General features: G+C 41.4%; 1 protein-coding gene across 2 annotated transcripts in view; it reads left to right on the top strand.

Moving 5' to 3' along the window:
• Positions 1-236: 236 nt before the first annotated feature.
• The window catches only part of vegfc (vascular endothelial growth factor c), a 33,562-nt gene continuing 19,735 nt past the window's right edge, over positions 237-14,063 (top strand). The window contains exon 1 of one of the 2 annotated variants that reach the window (XM_061244923.1): positions 237-769. In XM_061244923.1, the coding sequence (XP_061100907.1) occupies positions 653-769 (117 nt within the window). In that variant the 5' untranslated portion in view covers positions 237-652. Of the gene's footprint in view, positions 770-800; positions 1,221-14,063 lie in introns of those variants that run through there. The other variant, XM_061244925.1, reaches the window with a different exon arrangement.

Here is a 14,063-nt window from a genome sequence, read left to right on the forward strand (position 1 = left end):
CAAAGCCTACCCCGATGTATGCTTTTAGAATGTTCAAACTTTACGAGCAGATGTCACATATGTATCCAATTGTGCACGACCGTAACTATGCGAATACACAGCTCAGACCCAATTACGTTCCATGTTTGTATAACAGCAAGAGATTTGTGTAAAAAACATCTCCTGGAGAAGGCGCACGTGTCCGAACTCATATTTCTTTCGCCGCAAACCTCCTGCTTTGTATAAATAGTAAGTAGCAGCAATCCTGCTCAGACCAGACCCAAAAAGGGGGAGGAGAAGGCAGGCCAGGGACACCGTGAAATTGCATTAAACATGCCATTCTCCGCTCTGTGCACTTTCACGCCATCTGAAGTTTTTGCCGACTGGATGTCTAGCGCTGTTTTGGAAGTCTCGTTCCAGCAAACACGTGAAACGCTCTACTTCTGAACGTCTCATTTCACAAACGAATACGCCGAGGTCACGATTATTACTACAAGATCCGAATTCTTTAATGAGCGTCTACTCTTGAGAGAAAAACTCGGGATACCTTCTTGAATTTTAATTTGTCCGGAGAACTACGCTTGAGAAACTGCGAATAACCCAAGAAGCGTCAAAAATTGAAGGAGGAATTATTGCCAGCCTAATTTGCCTCGGATTTCTGAGACTGTATAAAATGAACCATTGGGGATTATCTCTTTTTCTGGTCTATACCGTATGCCTTTACACAAACGTCGCTGTTGAATCAGTCCATGATTATTATGAGTATGATCAAGATGAAGGAGATATCAAGGTATGTATTTCATTTTTCTATGTGCTTTATTTGAGCATGAAAATATAAAAGTATTTCACATGCAACATAGGCTACTGTAACTTTTGAGACTGCAAATACATCATCACTGTTTTTTTCCCTCAAAAGCCAAGGGATTTTATTTCCTAGGTCACTTGGATGTTACGGCACACCATACAAAGCACCATAAGAACCCCTATTTATGCAAAATGTGTTTATGTTCATGTTGTGCTCATATAAAATTTTCTGCCTGAGACTGGACTTAGATAAAGTTGTCCCCGATGTACCTGCTATAACATCTGAAGCAAAGGCGTGCACGACACAGATAAAGCTAACACGGGGGAACATATTGAGGGAACGGGATCGAAGGAGGAGGAGGCAGGTGTCACTGGGTCATAGCTCGAATGTGAGTGCGGGTGCGCTGTTTTGAAGACGCATTAGGAAAAGACAAGAGGTAATCTCTAACACGTGGCTTTTGATCGTCTAAGACACTCAATTAGAGTCTTTTTTGTACACGTTCCCTTTTTATTCTAATTGGATAATCTTCAAGCGTCATAGTACTTTAATGCGTTCATGTTTATATGCGTTTTATTTAATTTAGTAGCTATAAAATACCACTGGACCAGTGGTCTTCATTCACTTCATGTAACTCCCTTTAGTAGCGGCGTTTCATTTACAAAATGTGGTGTCATTCCTGTGAAATGAACACGTTTGCACAGTATTTTTCTCTCTTTTTTAAATTTTTAAATTTTTAAACTCGGACAGCCCCTCGCACCATTAGTAAAGGCTATGTAGGAAATACGAGTATAGGCGTTTTGTATGTATAATTAAAATAGTTTACAATTGAAATATAAACTGTTTATATGCGTTTAAATGTGAGTATTTCGGTAGCAAGTAGTTAAACACATTCTTAAGTCCCCAGAAGCTCCCACACAAATCTACTGTAAACGTGTGGTGGGCAGATGGAGTACTCATTCCTTTGACGGACCGAGCTTTGAAACAGGACTGATATTCCCACATCCCTCATTTGAGTACATCTATTGCAAGTTTGTTTTGGAAATATATTGGCGCAACTGTACCTGTATTATTGAAATATATGTTCAGGTACAGGCGGCACGGATGGTGCAGTGGGTAGCACTGCCGCCTCACAGCAAGGAGGTCCTGGGTTCGAATCCCCGTCGGCCGGGGCCTCTCTGTGCGGAGTTTGCATGTTCTCCCCGTGTCTGCGTGGGTTTCCTCCGGGTACTCCGGTTTCCTCCCACAGTCCAAAGACATGCACGTTAGGCTGATTGGAGAGTCTAAATTGCTCGTAGGTATGAGTGTGTGAGTGAATGGTGTGTGTGCCCTGAGATAGACTGGCGACCTGTCCAGGGTGTATTCCTGCCTTTCGCCCAATGTATGCTGGGATAGGCTCCAGCCCCCCTGCGACCCTGATCAGGATAAGCGGGTTCAGATAATGGATGGATGGATGGATGGATGTTCAGGTACATGCAGACGGATTATGGAAATGCCTTGAATTGTTAAGGTTCCTGCCGTTGGAAGGGGGAAGGAGGCAATCAAAACCAAGCATTTGGAACACCAAGTTAAAAGCTGTGTGAAGCAGCATTCACTGTTGTTGAAATGCTGAAGTAACCTCATCCTCAGGACCACCTATTTGCAAGATAACATAGACTACTTGGATCCATGTATTATTGTTTCAGATGATAGTATAGGACCTGTAATGCACATTGAGTCATTCCAGGTACTGAACTTCTTGGACATGATACAATATTTTTGTCACTAGTCTCTTTCCATTCAGTGTATAGTTTCATACAATTCCGTCTGCGCAATGATAAATGAGCATCTGCATTCACTACGAATTTGTTATTTATACACTGTATACATTTACCAATTGATGCGTTCAAATTGTACTTATTGCACTAACAATGCTTGTTCCTGTGTATTAGCTGACATCACCCACATCAAAACCCCTAAAATTGCCCTTGATTACGAGCTCTTTTCCCAACTTAATTACGCAATTGTGAAACTGAATATCACAATATTGTCAGACTACAGCGGTTGTTTGTGTGGACATACTGATGCCATCTGTGCACCTGGCAATGAAGTCCCACTCTTGGAAATGGAACTCAAGACGTCCCAGACTGCTCCCTCTCATTCCACAGTTACACTGTAGTAAGTGTGGCCTAACGCTGTAAATCCATCATCTATCAGGTCTCCACAGGCTGTTAGATGGATTGCTTACCCTTACCTGACCCTCCACTGTGGAAAGAAACATAACAAGTTCTCATCAGTGGAAATAGCATTTAATTGCTGTTGACAAGTTACATTGAATATGCTCTAAATTATGCATTGGGTAATGGAAATAATATTATTCACTCTAATGCATGTATCCCCCCGCTTATACCGTGGACACAATCTCTGAAGCCCTGACACACAGCTTTGCTTGAATCTCCCCCCAATATTTTGGACCTGATTCTATGCCAAGCATCTAATATGTGAACAATAGTTAAATGTTATGGAATTTATAATGACTTTAAATGGCCCCATATGTAATACATTACTGACAGGTTGACAAAAGCAAGAATACCTCTCGTGTTTGTGTGTGTGACAGACAGAAAGAGAGAGAAGTTTCTCTATTACTCCTTCTGCAGCATGTCCAAATGCAGTCTTCATAATCCTGTTATTTCAGGCTGTTTTAGTCCCTGGAGTTATCATACTGTAGTAATGTAATTATGATTAATTTGTTTGACCTTTCAGCAGCATAGGTGGGACATGCTTCAAACAACCAGAGCTCTTAAATTTGTATTTTGTTTTTAATTCTGCGTGTGCAATATGTGTGCAATAATTACTCTCAAACCCAAAGCACATGTGGCCTTATAAAGCATTAGTGTCTAAGTTTCAAGCCATATGTGTATTTCATGTCATATTCCTCAAAACTGCATTGTACAAGTTTTGGATTTTTTCTGTCTTTGAATCGGCCTGTGGAGCCGCACAGCCGTTGGGCCCTTGAGCAAGACCCTTAACCCTGCATCGCTGCGTTGCTCTTGGGGAGGATTGTCCCCTGCTTAGTCTAATCAACTGTACGTCGCTCTGGATAAGAGCGTCTGCCAAATGCCGTTAATGTAATGTAATGTAACTACAACATTGTAGTCCTGAGATTGTTAAAACTTGCATTTTCAGTGGGAATGGGCACAAAGCCCATACAAACAATGCCCAGTGAAACACAGTGTTTGACTGGATGCATTGTACCTCAGAGTTCACCATCTATGTTCCACTAAACGTTTTCTGCAATTCAGGTTAAATACATATTGATCAGAAAATGAATTTTCAATTAAATAGACTGAAAATGAGTGCCAATCATTTACCAGGGAAAAAGCCTTAGCGACCTTTAACTTGTGTAACAGTAAGTGGGTTGCACCAGGCATGGAGCCAGAGGCTTGCAGACAGCCTCGTGAGCAGCCATGAGCACCGCTTGCAAATTTGTGATCGGCATGGGGATATGGGTTTATTTCACCCCAGCCGTGCTAGTCACTGAGAGACTGTGGCGTCGGCGAGTGTCACAACTCGGCAGTGGGGAGACATCATTTCTTTTCTCTGAAGCGTTAATTGCTCTGTGGCCGTATACTTTATTTGAAGGGATTCCCAAAGGAGCTTTTGGTAGTGTAAGTATGTGTTAATGAAAAGAAAAACATAGCTAAAAGGGCGCGAGCACTGAAGCATGCAGTGGTTCAAATTCTACTGAGATTGATTGTTTTCACCTGATCATCCAAAAAAGTGAATAATTTTGTGTGGCTAATATACGTATAGCGTTTTTTTATTTTACAAGTAAAGATTCAAGTATGACATTTGACTGCCATTACATTCAGCATGTTTGACATCAAGGTGATGGAAAATAAGCACCCCAGCTCTCCGTTTGTACTCATGGATGAATTTCAGCCATCCATAATATGAATGAGAACGATACTGGAAAAGGCAACACATAGCGATTGAAGTGAATGTAATTTCATATTATGCATTCATCATATGATAATATCAGAGCACTAGAAGTTGTGTCCCATGATGGCTTCCCAGAACTCACTCGTTTCTACAGTAACTCACCGTATGATGCATTGCTCGTATCCTATTTCTGCTCGATATATGATGATCCCATTTCTGCTTGAGATATGATGACTCGGGGCACCAGTTAAAGCAGCTAATGGATGCAGTCTGTTGAACTTCATGTAGAGCCATAAGGTGATGCAGGGTTAAAGAAAAAACATGAAAACCTTCAGTCCGTGTTTCAGTTCACACTGTCACACTGGAATTTCCACTCCAGTTTGGAGGTTAGTCCATGTGACGTCCATTTAGAAAACCAAAAAAAAAGAGACAGTGAACCTCCCGATTGTTACAAGCCAAGGAATGTGCAACGGAATGGCTCCCCCTCAGACGGGGCCTCGGCATCTGCTGAGACGGCCTCCCTTGTGGCTGCCAGGGGGTCATGACTGATGGACTGGCAACGCCACAGCCAGGGGGTCATGAGGGGAGTCGGTGCTGGCCAAACCCAGGCACAAGCCAGAACAGTCACTCATAGACAAATTGAAAGATAAGAATAATTTCTCCAAGAATGAGACAGTCCAGTGCTTCGTGATTTTTAAATGTGTTGCATAAACCTGCTGGCCACCCCTTTGCTTCAAATTTCTATTTTGGACATCATGTCCTCATCCATTTGTTGACTGCTTGAAGCATTCCAGGAAGACTGAGAAGTAGGTTCCTGCAGCTCATCAAAACAAATAGTGTTTGATACCTTAGTCAACTCAAGTTCCAGGAAATACTAGAAGAGGCAGGATGAACCAGCCCTTGTTCACATTGCTTCTACAAACGCCATCAGATCTGCTATATTAAGGTTATGTACTAGGGGTAATCACAGTGAGCTTGAGTACAGCAGAAGTTGCATAAATGAAGAGCGAATTGCATTATGTTTGCCCCTGCAAGCAGCACTAAAGCTATGATTGCTTGAAACATCTGGCTTGTGAAGTGCTTTGCTGACTTACTGACATTGTTTCTTTGTGGTGGACTAAAGAGTTTCAGAAATCTGTTTTAGCCAACAGTGATATTGCAATCTGTCTCTTTCGGAACAAGTTGCATGGATTCATCACCAAAGAATGTAGTGTAATATTAAAATTGAAATACAGAAGTTTTTTTATATTCAGTAGGCATTTGGTACCATGGGGTTGGCTTCACAATGAACAAAAAACCATGCAGTACCACAAAGGCAACAAAATGCCCTATTAATTGTGTAGGGAATATGTGGAAAAGTGTGTGGCTATGATTGTGATCATAAATGCTTTGTAATCTTGATATTGGGAGTTATAGAGGTTGCAGAAGTGCAGAAAAGGCACATCTGTTCCACAGACCTCAGAACTGGCGAGCAGCAGTTGGAATGACTGGACCAGGGTTCGGAGCTTACGCGAACCGCATCATATAACAGCAGGCGAGGGATCACAGAAAAACCCATTATCGTACAAGTAGGTCTCGTGTAGCCTAAATATACAAGACTTGTCTTGACCTGCCCCTATCCCTCTAGCCTTCCCGTGGAGGTCAGACACCTTATAATAAGTGATCTCTTAGTGAAAGTGACCATTGATGAATTTGTGAGTGAGAGATAACAGCTCTTCTGCCTCCCTTTTAAGAAAGAAGCAGCTTTCGTGGTGCAAGATTGTGCTCTTTGCATTACAGAATATTGGTCTATCAGCTACCGTGATCTTCATACTGTACTGCATAATGAATGTAATTTAGATGTAAAATATGCCATGTGTCTCTCAGGGGATATTCTAACAAGTGTTAATCCATTGTAGTAGTGCTTTAGACAAAGAAAGCTGTCATTCTTCTTTAGCACTGCATAGGCTTCTGTTAATCAACTTCCTTCTCAGTGATAAAGGCAATGAGCAAACAATCAGAAGAGGTGGGTGGTCTTTTCACAAAGACCTTTCCGTTTATAAACTCTTCAGAGGTGCTTTAGCAGCCCATAAGCCATTGTAAGCCCTATTGTGAGATTTGTTTAGAACGAGGAGTCATTTGCAATGTAACCCGCTGCAGAAGTACACTTTAAGCATGTATATGGTTCAGACTGGCAGAATCTGACATGGTCAAATTTATGAAGCCACTGCAAATTGTAGCATAGCCACATATCTTGTCTTCATTGGTGGAGGTCTGCATTGTGACTTGGTGGAGAGTTGGTTCTCTGTGTTTAAAACCTTGTGCTCATGTCTTCTCTTCTCACACACAAACGGCCGGGATTTAGCTATTGTAATCCTCCTCTGCTGATGAGTATTTTTGGTATTTGGATTTCCAATGAATTCTCCAGACAAGGGAAATGGATCAGGTGTTTCACCATTTCATTTAACCTCAAAAATGTATTACTCATGAGAGGCAGGATACACATGTTGTTGTTACAACAAATGAAAATAAGGGCTTTAGTATTAGTATTTTGTATCTTGCTGACTCATTATTGGCTATCAGTCAGCTTTTAAATTCCTCAAATTAGTGTACATCAACTCATAACCCCCAATTCCCCCTTGTATTCCCTTTTGCTATTTTACTACTTAAGCTCTGTCAAATGATGCTGGTTCAGTGCTCCTGTCTACTTGCAGACTCAGAAGGAGTAATTAATATCTCTACACCAACATTATTTAATATACCCTTTCATTAATCCATTAAGTGGCCAATGACACAACAATCTCTTAGGGTGGTTGTGATCGTACTTGCTCTGTAGCCGACATAATCTTGTGTCTATAGCTCATTTTCCCTTCACTAGCATGAAATCGCTAATATGGAGAAAATGGAAGAACTGTTCTGACTTGTATTGCTTTTTAGATCATTGCCAGGAGTCCCTTAGTCTGCTGCTGGGCTGACTGATCCAGAAAAGACCAAAGCATATTTTAAAGATGGCGGAACAAATGGAAAAATAAGGCTAATTGTGTGCAGACAAGAGCAGTGTGAGTAGGTGGTGCGCACGTCATTGTGAGGTAGTGTGTTTTCCATATAATTGATCCAAACAACAAGCACATGTGATTTGATTTTATATAAAGAGAAACTGATGAAGTGATGGGAGTCACAGGGATATGTGTATTTTAAGATTCACTAAGATGCCCTGGGCTATATGCTGTGGTCGTAAAAAGTTGACTCAGTTAAAATAAATGTTATGAATTTCCCGGAAACTGAAGGCACCATAGTGGTGTCCTGAGCTGTTCCTTTGTTTTATTTCGCATTTTTTAAGATATGAAGTTTCTGTGATACAGTATGAAGTCAGTATGGGACAAATACATATTAAGCACTTTCACCCTTTCACTATGTATTGTTCTCCCTGGATCACGGACAGGTATCACGTGTTCTGAAAGTCACACATAATTGAAGCAGTGCCGCCGATGTCTGTTGTGATTGCTATCCTTCTACAGAAACAGTTTTCCAACAATGACTTTAAAATGAGTAGCATATGTTGCAGAAATAGCACGGAAAAAATGTCTGAAATGTCTTGCCTAAAATTTGTCAGTGAAATCGGAGGCTGGAGCGGGTTCATCCAAAAGCAGTGGGGAATATGTCCTTGTCACTCTTGTGAATCGAGCCCTGGCTTCAAACCTGGCTTCAGAGGAGATCTTGAAGCAGTGCAGCATGACATTCATTCACATGTCTTTGAGTAGGGACCTGTCAAATCCTCAGCCCTGTTGTTTAGGCCCCTGGTGGCATTCATGCCAGTCAGACACCACAACCATCATGGAGGAACATGTTTAACCCCCCTGAGCTCTGATAGCATTTCTGGCATAAAGACGACTGGAATACCTGATTATTATTACTGCAACCTTTCAGACCCAGAGCTGAATATCCCAGCCGCAGGAGGTCAGGATTAGTTGAGAGGGCCCGATGTTCTGTGATGTGGTGTTGGCAAAGCAAATGCCTTGGCACAGAGCTCAGAATATATGCTACATTAGCTCTGACATCCTGGTGGAAAAGTAGAGAAACACACTTAATTGCCTTATTGGGCCACAGTAATCTACACCAACCATGCATTTGCAATATGCAAATACAATCAAGATAAAGCACATCTTTAATGTTGATGGACTTCTCTACCCTTGCTTTAATGGGTAATATTTTGACATATTGGCAATGCATTGTGACAACTGGATTATTGTAAAGCACAAGTCACTGATAAATTGTATCATTTTTTAACCCCAGGCTGGGCTCAACAGTCATGGGTTTGAGCCAGGACTATGATGGGGAGCAGACCTGGGTTAAACACATCATTGTTTCAGATTCAAATATCTTTCTACATTTTCCTGAGCTTGTCTGATATATTGAAGGTATGAAACTCCACCTTCTAGTTCTCTTGGTTGGCTCAATTGCACCAGGCAAGATCACAGAGCACAGAAAAGTATTGGACCGTATTTTACCCAGGTCTGACGGGGAGTCCGTAGCAGAATGAGCGAAGCGTACAGGTTAAGAGAAGCCAGATTTAATTGGGTTGCGTCAGCATAAGCTCCACCCAACAATGCCTCCACGCCCTACCCAAGTGGTTAAACTGTGGGACAGCGTCACATGAAGTATGTACGGCGTGTCACTGACGTGCATGCTAGTGCATTTCAGGGAGACTTTCATCTTGGCTGCAGTCCATCTTGCATGTGTGCTGGTCAGGCAGGGATGCACTGATAACCACAATGAGCAATAACAAATTGGGGACAAAGGGGAATTATTTTTTTCCATTACAGTTTTATCATTGTGCAGTTGAAGATCTAAAAAGCGGGTGGTATTTTGCTTGACAATATCTGTTGATATGCTTGGAAATCCTGTATCTACATTCAACTGGCATTGACATCTGTAGATCTTTTTCAGACTTTTTTTTGTGCTTCGTGGATCATGATTGATTTAACAGTCAGTGCAGTGACTGGAAAAAAATTTCTTACAACTGGAATGGGATTAATCGCTAACCCATAATAATAGATTTTTATTGGTTTACTATTATTGATCTCAAGCCCAACAAAAAACATTGATCATCAATCTAACTGCAATTTAGTTTGTGTGATGTGAGTTTTGCTACAATTATTTGCAGGCAGGTAGAAAACGGCAGAAAAAGTATCACTTTGTGGAAATTGTTGTTCAAAGATGAAGACAAATTTCACTGTGGGTAGATTCAACAGAAATGGCCCTTTGAAAACAAATCCCCTGATCCAAAGTTTGTCCAACTGGCCTCAGATATGGTTCATCCTTTTGAGTTTTTTATCCGTCATTTTTCACATGCAACAGGATACAGTTTATATCTTGGCAGTGCGCGTTCTGTAACTAGAGCAGGTTCCAAGGCATCCGTGAATATCTGGTGATGCAGATCCATGAACAACAGATCAGACCAGCAGTCGTCTCAATCAGACAGATAACTTAAAACGAGCCCATCCGTCCTTTATGTGCGCTTATCACTGTCACTGTTATATAACTTTGGATTCGTAAATAATGAAAGCAATGCATGAAACAGATGGTGTTGCTTGCGAGTACAGACGTAACTCATAGACTGTAAAGGCTCTGCAGTATCTGGCTTCGTCCTCACTCTCACTTGCACACCCCTGCGCCTTTCAACCTTTTGTTTTTTTCCATTATTTTACGCAAGTCTCATTTCCCCATGTTTTTGTTTTGCATGACTTTTGATTCAGTCATGCTCCAAAGATAAAGTACATTTTATCTTAAATCTTTTAATCGCTCTGGATTTTGAAACTACTGCGGCCAGAAAGTGATGCCTTTTAAAATAAAATCTGGCTGATGGATGGTCACTCTGGGTGGCTTTGATCTTCCACGATCTGACATTTGAAAATAAAATTATATATGAAATACTGTATCCGAATTTGGAACAGCTCTGCTGTTTTGATGCAAATTGTTACAACTGATTATAAAGGAAAGAAGCTCATATTTCTGTTAGAAATCTGTTGAAACAATTCGATGTTTTTGGATGCAGGACTATGCAGATGGAATATATTTGTCAGAGCTAAATGGAAACATTAAAGTGTGGTGAAAAAACCCACATAGCATATACTTTATAGCAAATACAGCATAGTTTGAAATGTGGAAGGAGTGCATATTTGAAATAAGAATATAGTGTGATGCTTTTATGCCTATGATGTTCATGCATTGCTGGTCTTTATTGGCCATTGCTGGCCATTGCTTTTTGGTGAGCTTTTCCATGTAAATCATTTTACTGCGTCACTGGAGAAGGCCCCCATGCACAGATGCCTGTACGTTGAATTGCATCATTTTCAGACAAAATGTCAGAATGGGGAAGAAATGTAAGTGAGTGAAGAATGATTGCTGCTGCCAGACAGGGCGGTTTGAGTATCTCAGATACTGCTGATCTCCTAGGGTTTTCACGCACAACAGAGAATGGTGCAAAAAAAACAAAAACATCCAGCGAGCTGCAGTTCTGCAGGCAAAATCGCATTGTTAAAAAGAGAGGTCAGAGGAGAAGGGCCCGACTGGTCAAAGTTGACAGGAAGGTAACAGTAACACAAATAACCACACATTATAACAGTGGTATGCAGAAGAGCATCTCTGAACACACAACACATCAAAGCTATTAAGAGGATAGGTTACAACAAGGACCAATAAGTAAAGAATAAAAAAAGTCTAATTAACACCTTATAAAGTGCTCAGTGTACATGTGTACACACATGAATGAACTATGTATGTGTATCATGCTCACACCCAGCCATGAACAGCAGATCACTGGTACAGACTGTGGGTCATCATAGCACCGAGGCATAAATAACAGATCACCGGTACAGACTGTGGGTCATCATAGCACCGAGGCATAGATAACAGATCACCGGTACAGACTGTGGATGAGTGGTCACCTACCATTTTCCTGGAGATCTACCGAAACTGTAGGTTTCCACTCCAACCCTAACAAAGCACATCTCATTCAACAGCTAGAGATCTTTTTTGATCTGCCAATTAGTAGAATCAGATGTGCCAAGTTAGGATTGAAGCGAAAATTTTCAGGACGGTAGATCTCCAGGAACAGGGTTGGTGACCTCGACTGTAGGTTTAATGTGATTTAAATCATGATACTACCGAGGCATGTACTACAGGTCATAGGTACAAACTGTAGATCATAATAGCACACAGATATGCACAATAGATCACAGCTACAGACTGTAGATCATCATAGCACCCAGCCATGGACTATGGAACATAGCTACAGACTGTAGATCATCATAGCACCCAGGCATGAACTATGGATCACAGGCACAGACTGTAGATCGTGATAGCACTAGGCATGGACTATGGAACATAGCTACAGACTGTAGATCATCATAGCACCCAGGCATGAACTATGGATCACAGGCACAGACTGTAGATCGTGATAGCACTAGGCATGGACTATGGAACACAGGCACAGACTGTAGATCATCATAGCACCCAGGCATGAACTATGGATCACAGGCACAGACTGTAGATTGTGATAGCACCAGGCATGGACTATGGAACACAGGTACAGACTGTAGATCACGATAGCACCCAGGCATGAACTATGGATCACAGGCACAGACTGTAGATCGTGATAGCACCAGGCATGGACTATGGAACACAGGTACAGACTGTAGATCACGATAGCACCCAGGCATGAACTATGGATCACAGGCACAGACTGTAGATCGTGATAGCACCAGGCATGGACTATGGAACACAGGTACAGACTGTAGATCACGATAGCACCCAGGTACAGTTAAGGAATAGTTGAGGGTTGAGAGCGTATCAGCCAGCGGGTTCCACAGACATGTGGGAAGCCTATGATCTGGTGCTAAGGCTGAGCCTCCTGACACTGGAACCCTATGGATTTCCTCTGAGGAAGTACCAACCATGTTTCATGTCCAGGTACAGAATAGATTGAAGTTTACAGCCAGCAAGGTCATGGTCCATAAAAGGAACGGTCGATTTATTAGCGCAGCCTGGTGCTACCCCCTCCGCTGGCCTCCAGAATCCAGGTCTCAGCATTGAAGTCAATTGTACTAGCAGGTGTATAGATGGGATAATGAGGTCCCGGAGTGTTACGCAGTATGACAAAGACAAGACAAAACACAAAGTCAGTTGCTCCACAAAAAGGCCATTACTTTATGGTTTAATTCCCTTAGAACATTCATGATCTTTGTTCAACACTTTCTAAGTTTCAAGTTTTTTAAAAATATGAAAAAATGCTTGTAAACAATGTACAGTAATGACTACCTTGCATTGTATTAGTAAGTAAGTGAGATTTCTTACATAGTTACACAATACTTCCCAATACTATATCCAGTCCAGTCATTTCCCATTTCCTGCTTCCTAAAAATAGATTTACTAACAACAAAACTGACATAGAGGTCAAGTCCACCACTGGATGCACCTTAAAGCAGTGAACCTCTCACCACATTGGAGCCTTATCAGCTTTTGATTATTATGATGATACAATGATCGCTACCAATTGGTGCTATTGTGTAATTAACAGACACAGCAAAATGGTAAGGGCATGACTGACCTCAATGTCTAGAACAGGCTTTGTTTCTGAACTGTGTAGTTTGTACTGTTAAGTATAGCCATTGGTAATTGCTATAAATATAGATGTTCACGTCAAATGACAAATAAAGCAATTAAAAGCTGTTCACTTCACCTTCATGATTTTTTTTTACATTCGGGAATTTGATGTGGAATTTGCCCATCTGTGGGAAGTCTTGTCTTGTCAGTCCTAAAATAACAATAGCTGCTATTTTGGATTTATTAGAGCAGGATGTGACGCAAAATTGTTTTGAGATTCAAAAGTGATTTACTTCGTCAAGGACTCCAGAAAATAGCAGATTGTGTTAAAACAATTAAAAATGTCTGTGCACCCAAGGGCCTGCGGAGCAAGCGATGTGTGAGCGTGTTTATGCACCGCAGTTTCTATTGTTCCTGGTAGGAAACTGCCAATGGATGTTATCTCAGGAATCCTTATAAACAAAGACATGGAAGAAACTCAACACAATAGTGTTGCGGGGTCTGTTCTGTAGTATTCAGGTTTCCTGAACAAATAAAGCAAATTCTGTGGGAAGGAATGTTGACTTCCCTCTAGGATTGGTTTCTTCCTCCATCTAAAAGCTTCAATGAGAAAAATATTGGTCTTGTAGACAAGCCCATTTTAAGCACCACAAACCTGGGAATCCCCAGGAAAACTTATGCAGTAAAGATGGTTGCACCTCTAGACTAGAATTGCTTCCTGGTAAACTAGGCAATTAATTGGACTTAATGTCATGATCTACTGAGGTCACGTCTGTCT

This window comes from Conger conger, chromosome 6 (genome assembly GCF_963514075.1).
Source record: "Conger conger chromosome 6, fConCon1.1, whole genome shotgun sequence".
NCBI lineage: Eukaryota > Metazoa > Chordata > Actinopteri > Anguilliformes > Congridae > Conger > Conger conger.